This window comes from Sturnira hondurensis, unplaced genomic scaffold (assembly GCF_014824575.4).
Source record: "Sturnira hondurensis isolate 20B ecotype Veracruz unplaced genomic scaffold, ASM1482457v3 Scaffold0013515, whole genome shotgun sequence".
Classification (NCBI taxonomy): domain Eukaryota; kingdom Metazoa; phylum Chordata; class Mammalia; order Chiroptera; family Phyllostomidae; genus Sturnira; species Sturnira hondurensis.
Genome location: NW_028086146.1, coordinates 2,586,770 through 2,606,235, shown reverse-complemented (window position 1 = coordinate 2,606,235; position 19,466 = coordinate 2,586,770). Strand labels below are relative to the sequence as shown.

At 40.2% G+C, this 19,466-nt stretch overlaps 1 protein-coding gene across 2 annotated transcripts in view; it reads left to right on the top strand.

Annotated features, from left to right (window-relative positions):
- The window catches only part of CFAP95 (cilia and flagella associated protein 95), a 111,004-nt gene extending 106,574 nt beyond the window's left edge, over nt 1-4,430 (top strand). For both annotated transcript variants that reach the window (XM_037061689.1, XM_037061688.1), the window contains exon 6: nt 4,172-4,430. In XM_037061689.1, the coding sequence (XP_036917584.1) occupies nt 4,172-4,360 (189 nt within the window). In that variant the 3' untranslated portion in view covers nt 4,361-4,430. The remainder of the gene's footprint in view (nt 1-4,171) is intronic.
- The last annotated feature ends 15,036 nt before the right edge of the window (nt 4,431-19,466 follow it).

Genomic DNA, 19,466 nt, shown 5'->3' with positions numbered 1-19,466 from the left:
AACTCAGAGTCTGTGAAGCACCAGAATAATGGATCAGCCAACAACACAGAGTAATTCAAAGATCTGTTTCTATACACAGTTTCTAAACACTTCTTCCCACTCCCATTAAATTGATGTTGAGTAAACATTTCATTATTATATTAGGGTGTTGGAAATAGAGCAACTGTCTGAAACTCACAGATGCAGAGGAAATGTGTCTAACTGATAACTCGCCATCTTCCCAAACCCACCACCAGTGGGAAAACACTAACTCCTTAATCCATTTAAAGATTGGCCTGATTCTGTAATGTAAACAGTTCCTGTGGAAAGTGTTTAATCTCTCTTGAAAAACTCACTTTCTTAGACACCCCTTCCCCATCCCCTGTTTGCAGCAAAGAACTATCTATCATAGCAGAACTGAGACTGCTATCGGTTGTAAAGGCTGCTTGTAAGGTTGGCTTTGGGTGGACATCTAAAACCTCGGCTTTCCAGTTAAGATTCCCTAGTAAGAATGGCGCGCTGTGCCTAAACCGTGCAAACCATATGGTTTGTGCTGAACACCTGCTTTCCTTCTGCAAGTCTGGAATTCCACTGTGTTCAGGGCAGAGGGCACCTCTGTGACCAGCTCGCACAAAAACCCTGGCCATTGAGTTTCCAGTGAGCTTCCCCAGTAGAGAGCATTTCACAACTAATTTCTGGGGTAATTAAGCATATCCTGTGTGAGCCACTGGGAAAGGACTCTCGGAAGTTCGCACCTGGTTCCTCTGGGCTTCAGCCTATGTGCCCTTTTCCTTTGCTGATTTTGCTTTGTATCCACTTGCTGTAATGAATCGGAGCCCCCAGTGCCCTACCTGTTGCGTCTTGTGAGTCCTTCTAGCAAGTCTTTGAACCTAGAGGTAGTCTGGGTTCACACCCTGCGGCAGATTCTTATTGTCCCCAAATGGCTGCAGCGCATTCTGCCACCCCACATGCTCTTACAGTGTGATTTTGATGGAGACGCAGAATCTGTATTACCTCCCCGAGAACTGTGTGAACTATGCCTATGGTAGAAGTGATGCTTGTGACTTCTGAGGTGAGGCGATAAAAAGCAATATGACTTTCTCCTGGCTATCTTTGTGCCACCCTTGTTCTCAGACCCAGTTATCATGCCATGAAGACGCCCCAGCAGGCACCTGGAGAGAACCTGCAATGTCCCAGCAGACAGCCAACATCAACTAGGAATTGGAATGAGAGGGGTTTCCAGCCCCAGGCCTCAAGTCACTCCCCCCTGCCCCACCTCGTCCCCGCTTCCCGTCTTCCTAGCTGAGGCCCCAGGCATTGTGGGACAGAGATGCTCTCTTTTACGACGTACTCTTTCCAAACGCCAGACCAAAGAATCTGAAAATGGCCATTGTTTTACATGCTGTGTATGTGTTGGCCTGTTACACAGCAATAGTGACTCTCCCTGGGGTGGCATCCAGGTACATGGAGACGGGACTATGACTTAGCATCTTGATGCCGGCATGGTGGGGCTGGAGTGGGAGAATCGGGTTTGGTTTTGTTTTTTGCTCGTTCTGGTCTCTGGGATGATATCCCTCGTGCACCTGATTGCTCTTTTCCTTTGTGGCCTGCAGACTTTGTTAACTGTCAGTTTTTTCTATGTTTCTTTCTTTTTCTCTGGACTTGGTTGGAACCCTCATGGCATGTTTGGGATTACTCAGTCCTATTTCTACTCCTGTAGTTACTGCTGACCCCGCAGAAGCCTTCTGTGACTCCTATTCAGTCCCAGAGCGAATGCTCGGCTCTGCCGCTGAGAGCTGCAGCTCCTCCAGGGTCTTGTTTATGCCACAAAATATTGAAGTGGCTCAGGATTGATGACTCTCAGTGCCTCCCTCTGCTGACAGTGCTGTCCTACCAGTGTTGAGTATGTGCCCCAGGCCAATGAAAGGGCAGAGGTGTTTTGCTTCAAAAGTTCTCATGAGAGATGGGGCCCAGGAGAACGCCCCCCAATGCCTTTTCACCGTTACTCTCATTTATCTAATGCACTTCTCTCTGTCCAGGGCAAGCAGACTCTGCCTGATGAAAGACTAGGTAGGGATGGGTATGTTAGGAAATACACTGGCTGTTTCTGCCGTCCTGCCCACTTTCCTTTTCCCTTATTTTCTTCTTCCTACAATTCCCCAGGCAGACTGTTCCTATCTTCCTACTGTCCATTTCAACTCTTGTTTAAGCCTTATTGGCAAAAGATATTTCCTCTATGGAAATTTGGAGAACTCTATGATCAGAGCCTTCCAGGTTTCCTCATGGATATTCTGAGGTCCATAAGGCTGAGTTGCATTGCAAGGCACGTGTGTGTGTGTCTGGGTGTTCCGTGAGATCCGGTCAAGTTGTTACAAAAATTGGCCATCACACCCAGTAATAGTCATTCCTCATTCTTCTCCATCTCCTGAAAAGCTACTTTCTGTCTCTGTGGACTTGCCTATTTTGGACATTTCATATAAGAAATCATACAATGTATGGTCTTTTGGTTTATCTTCTGTCACTTAGCATAATGTGTTCTGTGCTATAACATTGATCAGTACTTTAATCCTTTTATTACCAAATAATATTGCATGGTGTGAATAGACCACATTTTGTTTATCCATCCATCAGCTGATGGCGTGAATAGTTGAGATCCATTTCTAGTCACAGTTTCTGAACACAGTCCTCCCCACCTTTGACCTTAGTCCCTTCTGCTGCCAAGATCTGCTTCCTAAAACATCACGTTTAATCCTGTCACTCGGCTTATAAGAATGAATTGTCCTCTTTGCCTGAGAGATGCTAAAGGAACGCATTGACCTTGCATTTGACACTCTCTTCAGTTTGATAGCAGCTGGGTAAGAATGAGCAGACACTGCCTCTCTCTAACAGGGCAGTTTTGTCCAGTGCTGCTCAAAGCTCATTGAAAGGGCCTTTATCTGATCACAAACAAACGAGCCACAAAGAAACAGACACCAAGTAAGAAAAGCAAAAGCCCAAAGTATGTACAAAGGAACATGGATAAGATGTAGCTTTAGGATTTATTTGTATATCTTTTCATCACTGAATTGTTAAGAATTCACGAGGCTTCTGGAAGGATCATGGGTTCCATAGTCAGTACAGTCAGCTGTGTTAAAGTCCTGGCTGGGTCACTTAATATTGGCACTCTTTAAATTCTCTCCTTCAGAGATTTTAGGCAAATTTTCTTTTTTCTATGCATAGTAGAGGTAGTTATTGCAACTTCAGAGCCCTGTTGTGAATTAAAATATATAAACACTTAACTACCATGCCCACCCCATAATAGGCACTCAGTAAATATAAGAAGACACTATAATGATTGTTATGGTTGAACATAGGGTAAAATTTTTCAGTTATTTTCAATAAAGCCAATCTAAGATCTGAACTATGTTTTTGTGTTCTTTCATTGTTTTATAGAGTTGGTGATTTAATTTCTGTATTGTTTTAGTGCTTTAAAATTAGTATCAATTTAAGGCAGAAATTATCTAATCAGTTCAAGGGCTTTATGTTCCTTGTCCACCATTACCCATGATGTAATTTGAAAAAAATCAGTATTTCCTTTGGGAAATGGTCAGTGATAGTGTCTCATTTTATCATGATACAAGCTTTTATGAAGTGCCGTATGGATAAATACCTTAAACATTGTACTGGATTACACTGAGGTAAGTTTCTCGTAGGAATGAATCTTTGAACTTGGCATTCACTAGCAAGTGTGACTTGATAGCAGTTATTAAAGATGTAACCCAAGAAAAAAATATATAACCTAAGATATTATTTTTTGCAATGATTATAACACATTAATTTTAAAAAGGTGTTGAATAGTGGATAAATTATAAGTGTTTGGGTCTTTTATAGATGGTCATAAAATTTAAATTATTCTTTATTTGTAAGTTTATGGTTTAGAACAATTTTAAATGTACAATAATTTATTTTTAGTTTCATAAATAAAACAACCATGAACTAGTTTCTTCTTTCAAAATTGTAAGTACTCAGAAATGCAATAGCCATTTTTGTTCATTGAGGCATTTGTAATTCGAGAGGTTACATTAATCAAGTATTTGAAAATTAACCTTTGTTCATAATAAGACTAATGCATTGAAGATTGACTGTTAGGTATCACTTCTCTTTACATGTTTTAGGTATTCAATATCATTTCTCTTTCTCCTCCCTCCCATAGGATTCTCCTTGTCAAGATGATTATTCAGTAGTCCACAGGAAATGCCGTTCTCAGTTCACAGATTTAGATGGTTCCAAAAGATTTGGCATCCACACTTGGCACGATGAAAGTGGGATTTATGCTAATTCACATGTAAAACAAAAACTCTACCCGTTAACTGGTGGCCCCATTGTCCCATTTTTAAAATAATGCATGAACTCAGATTCTCTAACTAAGGAAAGAATAATGGATTTAACAGTTGATGATTTTTTATCCTAATAAATGCAATGGAAATAATACTTTAGTAGTTTTCTTTAAAAGCAAAATTTTATATTCTAGACCAGTGTGTATAATCATTTCATAAGCTACTCTGGTATTTTCCAAAGTTTAGTATGTATACCACTGAGGTATGCAATTCCACATAGTACTTGGTATAATTTTATTTTATTTTACTTATGGAGTGTGTATTCATTTGAATTTCATTAGACAAATGCATAAAGCTAACACAATCAAGTTTATGGTTGCTTAGGGCATGGCTAATTTTTAAAAAGTAAGTGAATTTAAATCCCACCTTTAAGTGAATAAAAATAAAGGTGACGTTTAGATCTGACATGAAACTCCAATGGTGGACATTTGGGTGCCCCTGGCAATGTAGTGGAGTTGGCTGTGTGTGGGTGTTGGAGGGGTGTTTATAGACTTCGATTTATCTGCAGTGGCTAGCTGCTCTGTGGGTGCTCTATTCAGCATAGTGTTTCTCCTTATTCAATATAACACTTTTTAAGTGTAGGGATAGCAGAGATGCAGACAAAATTTTAGTGAAACTTTATGATGAGAAAATCCAATAATCTAGCATTATATTCAGAAGAAATCTTAGCAGTCGTTTTGGCTCACCTTCCAATTTTACAGGCGAGCAGAGACCCACAGAGGTTTCAGTAGGTTGCCCAGGGTTACACAAATAAATTTTAGTTGATCTTTGAGGTGAATTTGAACTCCTATTTTTACTGAGGATGGGTTTAATTATTTGGTCAACTTAGGCTAAATATACTCATTATAACCCTTTAAAAAATAATTTCATGAAATAAGGTTTCATGATAAATGCTAATTTACCACTGCCTCCAACTCTTGATTAGCAAAATATGAGAAAAACTATCTGCCTATGAGTGTTGAAATGATAATTAATACAGAAAATATGGATAAGCCAGGTAAGCATTCATTAGCAAAGCTCTACTATAATTTCTTGCTACTTTAAACTGTGTCTATATACACACACACTTATCTATTGGGTTGGCCTTTTCTGTAAGACGGCTTTAGTAGCACTGCATTGTCTTTAACTTCATTCAAAAACAATTTTATTAGATTGTACTGTGACAGCTGTCATACCAGTGTGCATTTAGAAAAACTTATCACAATTTGTGAATTTTTTGTAGCCATTTTTAATATCGAAGATGGAAGTAAATATGCTACATTTTTAGCATGTTATGCTTTATTATTTCAAGAAAGGTAAAAATGGGGCCCTGGCTGGTGTAGCTCAGTGGATTGAGCACGGGCCTGCGGACCACACGATCACAGTTCGATTCCCAGTCAGGGCACATGCCTGGGTTGCAGGCCAGTTCCTAGCAGGGGCCAGTTCCCAGCAGGGGACACACAAGAAGCAACCATACATTAATATTTCTCTCCCTCTCTCCTTCCCTCCCAAAGATAAATAAATAAAATTTTAAAAAAAAGAAAGGTAAAAATGCAACTGAGACACATAAAGAAGATTTGTACAGTGTATGGAGAAGGTGCTGTGACTGATCAAATGTGTCAAAACTGGTTTGTGAAGTTTTGTGCTGGAGATTTCTTGCTGGATGATGCTCCGTGGTCAGGTGAACCACTTGAACTTGATGATCAAATGAAGACATTAATAACAATTAATATTATACCATGTGGAAGATAGTAGACATACACACAATATCCAAATCAATAAAGTTATTGGTGAAAATGAAAAACATGCCTTTTATTTTATGGAAAAAAAATCGATGGACTTTTTGGCCAGCCCAATATAATGTTAACTCTTTATATATTGCCTATTCCAGTGGATACCTACCTAGGGTTACCTTCCCTTCCACAGACTACAAATTCAAATTTAATCACTCCTAACATTCATTAACATATCTAGGGTGGACAGCTGTTTGAAGTATGCAAATCTGATGCCAAGCTACTCATCATTTACTTTTGTAAGGAAAATGTCTTAGTGGTCATGCAATTACCTTTTAAGAATACCTGGTACCTGCAAAATAAAATAAAAAGTATTTATTTTAGCAGGAATTCTATATTGTCACAATGATTAACATCACATTTCACATTTTCAGATTGGATTTGATCACTGGAGAATGTCCTGTTTAAGAAATGCCCAGACTCCTGATGGGTCCACATGCGTGCTTGGTAGGGCTCCGCCTGACACATCAAAACAAAATTCTCTCGTGTGTGTTTATAAAGTTCGCTGCCCTCTTTCTTCTCCCTCCCTCCCTCCCTCTCTCCCACCTTTCTCTCTTTCTCCATATGTGTGTGTGTGTGTGTGTGCACACACAAATTTATTTAGTATTTTAGTATTATAAATAGTATAAATAGTATGAATAGTATACTATTTATAATACTAATTGTAAATAGTATAATAAATACTATAAATAGTATTTAATAGATACTATTTAAATGATAAATAATTATAAATTATACACTTAAATTATAAATAGTATAAATAGTAAATTATAAATAGTATTATAAATAGTATAATATTATACTATATTATACTAATATAGTTTTAGTATTATTTTAGTATTATACATTTGCACACGAATTTATTTAGTTTTTTTTTTTTTGGCCTTGGTGGAGCCACTAGAGCAGAATGAGGACTGCGGCTGGGAGAATGGGAGATTTGTTGGGCAGATCCAAAGCAGATATATCACAACCGTGATCTTGAGTTAAATTTAACCCACAGATAAGTTTTACTTAATATGCCAACATGTTCTTTTTTATTACTTAAAAATACCAAACTGAATTTTATAAATTAGGACATTTTACTTAAAAATCTGGATGTCTGTGTCCTAGACAAATTGGCATATCGGGCAGCACTAGGCCTCATTTTCATAGGGCGACAATCAGCAGGGGTGTGACGTGGGGCCCTCTTTACATGGGACTCGGTTCATGCTTTTGTCGAGGTTCCCATCTGTGTGCCTCACACAGACGAGACAGGTGGAGACATTATAACCCTTTTCCTAAGAATAAGTGGAACAAATATGAAAGAGTAAGTTGTTTGGTGGAGGGAAGGAGGAGTACGAAAGTGGCAAAATTGACAGCTTCTTGGTGCCTGAGGTTAGGATGGAGAAGGCGGAGGCTACGTCCTGATAGTGGGGACACAGCAAAGCTGGTTGAGTTTGAGTGGGAATGAGCGCCCACAATTATGTGGTATAGAAGATGGAGATGGGGAGTGGGCCAAGGGCTTCATAAAGACCTGGTCCCAAATTGTCTTCCGAACGCCGACACCCTCAGTTTCTCACAGCACTGGTGACGCTGACCCAGAGTCCTCCTGTGACACAGACGCACCGCCCTTCCTCTGTCCTGCTGCTCTACCACTGGCTCGTCTCCTCCTGCTAATACCTAGGTATCTAATACCTAGATGTTTCCCAGGGCTGGCCATTACCCTGTTCTTCATACGTGTCTTGGACTCAGTGATTACCTTAATGTGGAACTGTGATTTCATTCTGTTATTTACCACGACACACATGACAGCAGCATTCACAGTTGTGACCCAGTGCCTGGAATATGCCCAGAGTGTAATGTAGTCCCAAGATTAGTTAGGATATAAAACAGTCATTGTGGTGATTAATTTCACGTGCCAACTTGACTGGGCTACTCTGCCCAGATATTGGGTCAAACATTATTCTGGATATTTTTCAGTGAGGGGATTTTGGGATGAGATTGACATTTAAATTGGTGGACTTCCACTAAAGCAGATTGCTCTTCACAATATGTGTGGGCCTCACCCAATCAGTTGAAGGCCTGGATAGACTACAAATGCTGACCTTCTCCCGATACAAAAGGAGTTTTGCAGTAAACTTTCTTCGGACTTCAACTGCAACATCAAATCTTCCTTCCTTTTTCAGCCTGAGGTCCCATCCTATAGATTTCAGTGTTAACACATAAACATAGATACCCACATCCTATGGTTCTGTTTCTCTGGAGAATCCTGACTGATATAATAGTGTACAGAATGCTTTCTGGGGGCAAGGAGGGTAGGCATGACAGTTACATAAGAATTTCACAAAGGCGTGACATAGATTAGATTGGCTGCAGATTATAAAATATTTAGATTGGGCTGGGTTTAATGTACTGCTTTCTTTCCCACCTAGGAAAACTTTTCAGAATATAGGTTAGTAAGAGTGATGTTATTACAGGTATACATTAGTTCACATACTTTTGCCCGCAAGAAACAAAATTTTAAAACTGGCTTAAATAATAGCACATTTGTGATCTCTGGTAACAAGTCCAGGGGTAGGGCAGGCCCCCGGTGCAGCACGTCCAGGCTCCGTGGTTCCTTACCTCTGCCCTCCTCAGACTGGCCACAAGATGGGTAAAACTGTTCCAGGCCTCCTGTCCAGACACGAAAATGTCCAGAGGGAAAAAATGGTGTCTCTTGCATGTGTTTCTCAGGAGCCAGGAAACCTTTCCCAGAAGCCTCTTCTATACTATCTTAGTGGCCCAAATTGGTTCACATGCACAGTCCTAAAACAATCCCAGGTGAAAGCAATGCCCTGATTGGCTTAGACAAACCAGAATCTCGTTTGGAGCTGTGACTGGGGTTAGCTTCCTCTGGATCTTGTTGGTGGCTTTTGGAGGCAAACCAGGGTCCTGTCAGAAAGAGAGAAGGGAAGGGGGCAAGTGGATGTTGGGTAGAAAGCCAACAAAGTCACCAAAGGGGTCATGTGGAAGTTGGCTTTCCCTTTTTTCCACACAAACAGATGCTTTCTTGGTTCTCTGCCAAATAAAACATTGCCTTGTTTAAAAAAAAAAACCAAACCACATGGAGCATATTATTTTGTGAGACCTTACTGCCGCTACTGGGGCATGAGGATGAGCACAAGATGATTTACTTGAAAACGCCTATTAAATGTCTGTTCTCACATCTCTTCCTCCTCCCCTTTCTCTTGAATCTTTCTAGTCATCAACACTTCACATTCCAACACAGCTTCTCCCACTTGTCTATTTCAGAAGCTGGACTTACTCCTTTTTCCTGTCTCTTGCCTGTCAACTCTGCCTATTTATTAGGCAAACTATCCCCCAGCTTTGGATAGTTTGCTGGCATCAGCCCAACCTCTGTCTTCTGTTGACCTGGCATTCTCCCTGTGTGCGTATCTGTGACCAAATTTTCCTTCCTAAAAGGACAACTGTCATAATGGGTTAGGGTTCCAGCCTAGTTTGGTATTACCTTAACCAGTTATATTTGCAGTGACCCTATTTCCAAATCAGGTCATATTGTGAGGTACTGGGGGTTGGGATTTGAACACATGATGTTTTGGGGGAAGGATACAATTCAGCCCAAGACACTTCTCAAGAGAGGAGTCCTCATTATTTCAAAGCATGTAAGCTTTCTTGCACAAGGGAATGAGGGCTACAGTCTACAAGCTGTTTTCTCTCTCATGATCAAATCAAAATACTGTCCTTAACTACGAATAAGTAATGGGAAAATGATAGTCTCTTTAAGAAATGTGCTGGGAAAACTGGATAGCTCGATGCAAAGAAATAAAACTAGAACTCGAAATACCATTAGAGAATAGGTTGACAGGGACCAGAGGGGCAAGGGGAGGGGATTTCAGGGGGAAAGGGGAAGAAGGGTTTACAGGAACAAGTAAAGGACACATGGACAAAAACTAGGGGGGAGTGGAAATGGGAGGGAGGTGGGGAGCACTGGTGGGGGGTGAGCTGGGATGGGAGTAAAAGACAGAAAACTGTACTTGAACAACAATTAAAATAAATAAATTTATTTATTTATTTATCTTAGAGGGAAAGGGAAGGAGAGAGAGAGAGGGAGAGAGAGAAACATCAATGTATGGTTGCCTCTCGTGCGTCCCCTGCCAGGAACCGGGAACTGGCCTGCAACCCAGGCATGTGCCCTGACTGGGAATCGAACCGCGATCGTGTGGTTCACAGGCCCGCGCTCAACCACTGAGCTACACCAGCTAGGGCAAATAAATTTTTTTAAAAAACTAGAACTCTGTCTTACACCATAAACAAAAATCAACTAAAAATGGATTAAAGCCCTAAACAGAAGACATGAAGCCATAGAGCCCCTGGAGGAAAACATAAGGGGCAAGCCCCTTGATGTTGGTATTGGCAATAATTTTCTTGATTTGACACCAAAATCTAAAGCAACAAAGGCAAAACTAAACAAGTGGGGCCATATCAAAAAGTTCTGTACATCAAAAAAAAAAAAGTTCTGTACATCAAAGGAAACCATCGACAAAATAAAAAGGCAACCTGCAGAATGAGTGAAAATATTTGCAAATCATGTGTTTGATAGAGTTTCTGTATAAAGTATATAAAGAATTTATACAACTTAAAAGAAAAAATTATGATTAAAAATGAGCAGAGAAGCTAAAAAGACATTTTTCTAAAGACTATGTACCAATCAATGGCCAACAGTTACATGAAAAAAATGCTCAGCATCATTCATCACAACGAGGGACGACCTCACATTTGTCAGAATATCAATCATCCGAAAGACAACAGGTAACGAGTATGGGCCAGAATGTGGGTAAAAAGGAACCATTGTTCTCTCTTGGTGGGAATGTAAGATGGTCCAATGCTGTGGGAAACACCATGGAGGCTCTGAATAGTAAAATGACAACAAACTCACAGCTATCAACAACTGAACCTAAAAAAACAAAAACAAACTAAACAAACAACTAGAACAGGGATAAAGTCATAAATATGGGGATCATTTGGAGGGCTGTCAGCTGGGACGGGGAAGGGGGAGAATGGGGGGAAGGTATGGGGATTTAGACGCATAACTGGGTAGGTACAGAATAGACAGGGAGGTTAAGGAGAGTGTAGGGAACAGAGAAGCCAAAGAACTTACGTGAACAATCTATGGACACGAACTAAAGGAAGGGCGTCGCTGGAGGGAAAGGGGGAGCCAGATGGAAGGGAGAAAAAAGGGGGAAATTGGGGCAACTGTAGTAACATAACCAATAAAATATATTTTAAAAAAGAAAACAATTGAAAATAGAACCACTGTGAGATCCAGCAATTTTACTGCTGGGTATTTATCCAAAGGAAATAAAATCACCATCGTGAAAAGATATCTTCTGTCCCTGTGGTCATTGCAGCCTTATTTATAATAGCCAAGACATGGAAACAACCTCAGTGTCCATCAACAGGTGAATGGATAAAAAAAGTGATATATAAACACACGCAACGGAATATTATTCAGCCATAAAAAAAATAAAGAAATGAAGCCATTTGTAACAACATGGACGAGCCTTGAGGGCATTATGCCAAGTGCAATAAATCAGACAAAGGCAAATACTGTAGGATCTTACTGATATGCGGACTTGAAAACAGACAGACAGAACTCCTCGATAGAGAAAGCAGATGTGTGGTCGACAGGGGTTGGGTGGGCTGGATGACGGCACTCAGAAGGTACAAACTTCCAGGTATAAGATCAATAAGGGTTTGGGGTATATTGTATAGCATGGTGAGTATAGTTAACAACACAGTATTGTATATTTGAAAGTTGCAAACAGGTAAATCTTTTTTTAATATTTTATTTATTTATCTTTAGAGAGGAAGGGAAAGAGAGAAGGAGAGAAATATTAATGTATGGTTGCCTCTCATGAGTCCCCTGCTGGGAACGGGCCTGCAACCCAGGCATGTGCCCTGACCTGGAATCGAACCGTGATCGTGTGGTTCGCAGGCTCACACTCAATCCACTGAGCTACACCAGCCAGGGCGCAAACAGGTAAATCTTAAAGTTCTCTTCACAAGGAAAAATTATAACTATGTATAGTGATAGATGTTAACTAAATTTATTGTGGCCATCATTTGGCAATATATACATATGCCAAATCATTATGTTCACACCCAAAACTAATACAATGTTATAGGTCTATTATATCTCACTAAAAAAGAAAAAAACTTTTCTCTTTACCTGTAAATTTAAGAAGTCCCCACTAAAAAACAATTAGTTTTGATATTTTCATAGTATATATATTTTTTAACTTCAACAACCTGAGTAAATGTTTGCAAAAATTCCACCACTTATGATGGAATTGACAGAGAGGGATTAAAAAATTATTTATTACTAGGGAGACTCTTGTCTTGTAGAGAATTAGTGCTGGTCTCTATGATAGAGTTTCTACTGTTTTATATAAAACCCAGAAATAAGGATTCAGTATAAAAATACTTGTTTTCTTTTTCTAGACCAGGCAAACAGTTCTATGGAATAGTCTGGTTAATACTTAAAATCTGGCTCCCTCTACTGGAAGATACAAAGGAAGGACCTCCCTTCTTGAACCTGAAGTCCAAGAAGCATATATAAGGACAGAAGTTCACAATTCAGGTTTCCTAATCTTTATGCGTACATGGAAATCGCCTCAGTGACCAACTTGTGGTTTGTAATGGGGAAAAACTTACAAATCTCACTATTTATAAATCAGCTACCAACTGCCCCCCGCCCATTTCCCACTTCAAACAGAACTACTGTTGAATTCAGCCCCTGAAGCGAATACGAACATGGCCCTGACATTGTGTTCCCCGCATGGAGACGTGGGCTTCTCGTCTGCGTTTAGGATTTCAGAGCAGGAGGGGACCCCGGAGATCCTCCGATCCAACTGTTTTCCTGGCGGGAGAGCACAGGTGCAGAGAGAGGAAGCGGTTCCCTAAAATCCTGCAGCTGCGAGAACTGGGGTGGATCATGGGACGAATTACGCGCGCTGCACTACTCTAACATACTCTCCGCACCCGAGGACATTTTCTTCATTGCTTTTAAAGGTTGAGGGGCAGAGAGAGACAGACCGACAGACAGAAACAGAGAAAGAGAGATTGGCTGCCTCTTGTACATGCCCTGGCCAGGGATCCGACCTGCAACCCGGGTGTATGTATGCCCGGACCGACGGTCAAACCCAGGACCCTTCGGTTTGCAGGGTGACCAGCCTACTGAGCCACACTGTCCAGGCTACTTCTCTAACATCTTACAGTGATTAGTGCATCAAATCAAGTTAATAAATATTTCCTGATTGCCTACTGTGTGTCAGACACCAAGAGATAACACCAATGTACGCGCGTGTGTACAACGTGATGCATGTGTGCAATGTGATCTTTGCTCCTCAAAGAGCTTAGAGTTAATTAAATTTTATGAATGATGACTGCAGGTTAGACATAGCTGCCAGGTCGGCAATGCCAAATAGCCAATTAAATGGCCTTTTTACATTAAGAAGCACTAATTCTTGACTGATGATTGATCATTTCTTTGCACAGCCAGTTAATATTCTCGAGTAGCTGTTTGCTCCTATACAGTTCGCTTTGGAGGGTGACTGGTTTCTGAACTAGAAATATTTTTGATGGGGTGGGTGACACATGTGTTGGGGTGGGGTTAACGTTTTTGTTTTTGTTGTTAATGTAGAAAATGACTTTGTGTTATTCTGGTGAACGATCTAAAGGTGCTTTTGAATGCAATACAAAAGGTTTATTCATTCTGCAGAAAACACATCTGCATATCCAGTTCTAGTAAATGGTCCAGCAGCCTCAGCCTTAAGCCCATTGTGCCATGCTAAGATGCTGGAGCAAGTCTTTTGCGATCCGTTCAGTGTATTACTTTTGTCTGCCCACTGGTCCTTCCACGTCAGCTGCAGGAACACATTCCTCTGCGTCTGTATGCATGCATACACCCTCACCCAAAGGTGACCTAGCGACCAGAGAAAGGATGGAGTCCTCAAGCCATTCTTTTTTGTTTGGACCATTCCACTCCTCCCTTATTCTGCCACCCTCAGAAACAGTATTAGCTTATTATTTCTATAAAAGCAGCACGTTATAGTGATTGCCGGAGAGCTTCAAGCCCCAGCTCTGCCATTTGCCAGCTGCGTCACCTTCGGCAAGTTACTTAACCTCTTTGTGCCTCGCACTCCGATGAAGTTGCTGTGATGACGAATGAACTGATCCACATGAAGCCATTAGAAGAGATCCTGGTGCACAGTGAGCACGTGTGTGTGTTGGCTCACACTATTATGACTTGATTTATATGTGCAAAGAAAACTAACATAGTATTTATAAATTCTTAAAAGGACTCAAAAGGTAATTTACAAAATGAGACCGACTGAATAATACTGTACCATTTCTGGCTGGTTCTGCGCACAGAGTTAGGCTGAGTTATTCCCTGGGGACACAGAGCCTTTTCAGTAAACACAGGCACCAGGGTGAGGAATCTCAGTTCTAATCTAATGAACTAAATGCCAGTCCCCCGCTGTTCCCATATCTTCTGCTTAGAAGCTATAAAAGTATTACCAAAATTATTTTTAAGTCTACTGGGTGTGGGGGTATCTGGCAGGGGACTAGAGTCAAAAGTCCAATAATATGTATTTGAGCTCACCCATGTATCTCTTCCTCCTGAAATCCTTTAGGAAACATAGGCTGTTCTACTTAATCCTCATTGGTGGTCTGGGGTGCTAGGTTTTAGCTGTTACAGAATGGGGCTGGGGCGGGGTATGATACTCTATTACCGAAAGGACCCCCCACTAGGTTTGCTATGTTCGCAGCCAGAGGAAGGACATCTCTCAAAGCCAGAGATTTGTGAAAAGGAGAGAAAATATTTATTTAAAGCTATACAGACTTAGAGTAGTGACCCAATGTCTTCATTAAAACATTACAGTTTTTTAGGATACCCACAAATGCATACAATCCTTCCTTCTCCTTCTGCCCTAATCTGGGGTGCTGTATCTCAGGAAAAGAAGTAGAAGTGCAACAAAAGGACTCTGTGTTCTTACTATTTACCATGTACCATCAGGTGCTTCCCTCAGCACCTCTCTGGAGACTAGACAATGTGAAATACCTTCCAGAGCTGAGAACCGTTCTGCAGTTTCCTGGCACCTCACATAGTCATCAAGGTAGAGGCAAAGGTGAGTGTTGCAAATGCCTAGAACTTTTCCAAGCATTTGGCTTTTAAAACTCAGATGAGATATAATTAGTTGTTTCCTGTTTTCATCTCACCGACATCTCTGTACAGCACAGAAATCAAGCTGAGTTTGAATTAAGATCCTTTTTGCCAGACTGTTTCTGAAAGATAGAAAGAATTGGTTTTAACTTCTAAAAGGCTGTACAACAGGTTGAGTTTTAGATGCTTGATTGTTTGTGTTACCCTATAGTGTCTATTTGGTATTGACAACACCACACGTTTTATGAGCTGTTTTCTCTCAGTGGATGTGACCTTACCAGGACAAGGCATGGCTTCATTATAAGCATCTCATCACTATTAGTTGGGGAATCTCACACCGTGTCACTAGTTGCTACAAATGCACTTGGCATTAGTGAATGGACAGCATATATTTCATGGCCATTCTGCTGTAAGTCCGCAATGAACGAACACACTGAAATAAAGGGCTGCTGGACTCCCCGCGTTACAGTATGAGGAGCTCTGCTGACTTGCTTCATGGAGAAACTGATGGAAATTATTTTTTAAATAATATTTTAAAATATTTAAATGGTCCTGTGGGAAAACAGCAGAAAGAAAGAAAGAAAAGAAAGAAAGAAAGAAGAAAGAAAGAAAGAAAGAAAGAAAGAAAGAAAGAAAGAAAGAAAGAAAGATCTAATGAAGAACACGCGCAAACATTTGATAAGAGGTAAGAAAGTCTGTGGTGTCTGAATCGAGGCCACTCACTCCTCCTCGCCCAGCTCAGCGAGGCGGAGACTTCAGGTCAGACTGCAGCAGCCTAGAACAGAAGGCAGAATTCCCTCCTCTACCTGGAGCTCCCAGCCGCAGGGTTGTCTTCCCAAGGGAAACAGTTTCTCATGCAGCCCTTTAAGATATCCGTTGCTGAGGCTAAATCCTGGATGAGTGCAATCCGTACAGGAGAGGGCCCTTCCCCTCAGCCCCCACTAATGGAATGGAGACTCTGCCTTGGATGTGACGCGTCGGGTACTGGGACCCATCAGCTTCCCCAGCTCCATGCGGGGGAAGGGAAGTTAGGCCGTTTGCCTTGCCATCCCACCAAGCACCCTGCTGCAAGAGACAGGGTCACTGAGAGAGAACCCTGCCTTTGTCACCAGCCCCAGATCCAGAGCCCTGGCTCAGAGATTTTTGCCTGGGAGGAGAAGCAGGCCATAAAACAGACAGCACTCAGTCTTTTCCCAAGGGGACTGACTTCATTTGCAGCAGACCATGGAGAAATTCAAGCCAAAGGACATTCTCAGGAACAGTGAAGCTAGTGGTGAAATGCATTTGGAAGGCAAATTTGTGGATTTATTGAAGACAGCCTAAACTGTAGGTTTACAACCTTGCAGAGAAAACTAGAATCAGACAGTTCAGCTCTGAGGAGCCCTTCTGGGGTGAGAAAGCTATCAGACATTAATGTGAGAAACCATTCCTTCTAAGGAGCCACAATTTGATTGGATTTATTTGTAGGGCAGTTTATGACCCACACTGTTGTTGAGAACAATAGAGCAATCAGTCAGCATTTAACAGCTAGGGTGGGTCAGAGTCCAGTGTTACTGAGGGTAAACCCAAAGGCGTGCCTCCCCAGGAGAACATTAGCAGCTTAACACTGTGGGTGAGGAGGGAAATAGACTTCAATAAAACAATCCAGCAAGTCGTTATAAATAAATAAACAAACAAACAAACAAACAAACAAACCAGCAAATAATGATAACAGTTCTGTAGACAGAAGTCTAATATGGCTACAATGTACTATCTAAAATACCTAGTTTCTGGCAAAAAAATGAGGCATGCAATTATAAGGCATGCAAACAAGAAAGTATGACCCAACACAAGAAAAAAAGAAAGAAAAACAGGCAACACATGCTGTGTATGACAGTGACAGATGTCATAGAAAAATGCTTGAAAATAACCATCAAACACAGGCTAAGAGAGCTAAATGAAAGCATTGTGAAATAAGTGAAGGAAGGCGTGATGGCAATGTTGAATCAGATAAAGGATATCAATCAAGAGATAGAAATTATTTTGAAAAGAACCCAGTGGAAATTCTAAAGTCAGAAGTTCAATAATTAAAATGAACTTAGTAGAGGTGCTCAACAGATTTAAACTGGTAGAAGATTTAAACTGCATTTTAAACTGCAAATGTGCTGATGGATAAACAGAGGTTAAACAAGCTGAAAAGTACAGACCAGTTCATTTTGTGAAGACAGTATCAGTCTGATACTAAAACCAGACAAAGACATCGCAATAAAAGAGAAGTACAGACCCATCTTTATGAATATAGATGCAAAAAGACTCAGTGAAATAGTAGCAAAAAGAACCCAGCAATATATAAAAATAACTTTATGTCATGGCCAAACAAGAATTATCACCGTAATGCAAGTTTAGTTTAGCATCTGAAAATTAATTAATGTAATAGAGCATAATAATAGAATAAAAAATCATGCAATTATCTCAAATAATGCAAGAAAAGCATTTGACAAAAATCCAACACCTTTTTGTGATTAAAAAAAAAGCATTTAACAAATGAGGGATATAAGAGATCTTTCTCAACCTATAAAAGGGCATTTTGCAAAAACCACACTTAAGACAAGGATAAGACAACATTATACTTAGTGGTAAAAGAGTAGATACATTCTTTTTAAGATCAGAACGAGACAAGAATGTCCCCTATTACCACTTCTATTGAACTTGTCCTGGAGATTCTAGCCAGGACAATTAGGCAAAAAACAAACAAACAAAAAACCAAAAAAACCCTCCTTTAGATTGAAAGGAAAATTAAAACTATCTCTATTTGAAGATTACATGATATTGTATATAGACAATCCTAAGGAACCACTAAAAACTATTGGAACTAATAAACAAGTTTGCAGGATACAAATCAATTATGTTTTTATACACTTTGCAATGAGTAATCCAAATATGAAATTAGGAAAGCAATTCTACTATTTCAGGTACCACATTCTTCTCAGGGTTCCAAAGTATTTGCACCTACAAACTGGTTAACACTCATTTGCCCTTCTAAATTCAATAGTAGTCTAGAGTTATCTCGGCTGTGTTTAAAGAAAGGAGGCAGGGAATTCATGACTTCACTTTGCACATATTATAAAATATTATTTTATTTTAAAAACCTATGTTGTCCCCCCAGGAACAAGTAAACCAGGAACATGATTTATTCATTCAACACGTGTTCATTGAATTCCCGCAGTGTCCCAAGCACTGTTGTGGGGATAGTTTTTCTCAGGAAACAAAAAACAAAATTTTCTGTGCTCATGAAATTTACATTCTGTTAGGAGGGGACAGACACTAATCAATTAGCTTAGTTGATGAGTTAATTATAGGGCGTGGTTAAAGGTGGCCAGTCTTGCAGAGAAAACAGGCCCTGAGAGCAATGGTTCCATGTGTTTTCACCTGAAAACCCTGGTGCCCGGAAGAAAGCCTGGCTCAGGGAGGCACAGTGGGTATTTGTTGAATAAATGAACAGATGTAGTTCAAGTTGTATTTTTGCCTCCTGAAGCTTTGCACTTTGGACTGATTTCCATCTCTTTTTTTAAAAAAAATCACAGTGTCTGTAGAAAGAATTTCACCTGTCCTCTTTTTCTGTTCTGTCCTATTCTGTTTTTCTGTAAAATGCAGCATGAAAATAGTACACACAAAAATCTCAGAGCCAGACTGCATGGATTCAAATCCCTATTTTACCACTAATTTCTGAAAATTTTAATTATATTTATAATAATTTTTAAATTGCATTCATTTTATTAACTAAAACTTGAGGCTCTGTGTTTTGGAGTCATCCCTGTTACAGATAATTTTGATACTGTGTGTTAGATTCATCCTTGCCAAACTAAAACTTGAGGCTCTGTGTTTTGGAGTCATCCCTGTTACAGATAATTTTGATACTGTGTGTTAGATTCATCCTTGCCATTTCCTTGAGTTCCTGTATTCAGTCAACATTTATTTTATGTCAGTCATTTGCAAGAAACTATCCTGAGTCCTAAGGACTCATTACATAATGATGCACCACCATAAGTGGATGTTAATAATCCTTTTCTGATACTAATAGCAAATTTGTTATATCTATGTTCTGTGCAAGAGGTGAACTTCTTGTCAGCTGGGATTGCCTCATTCATACCTAAC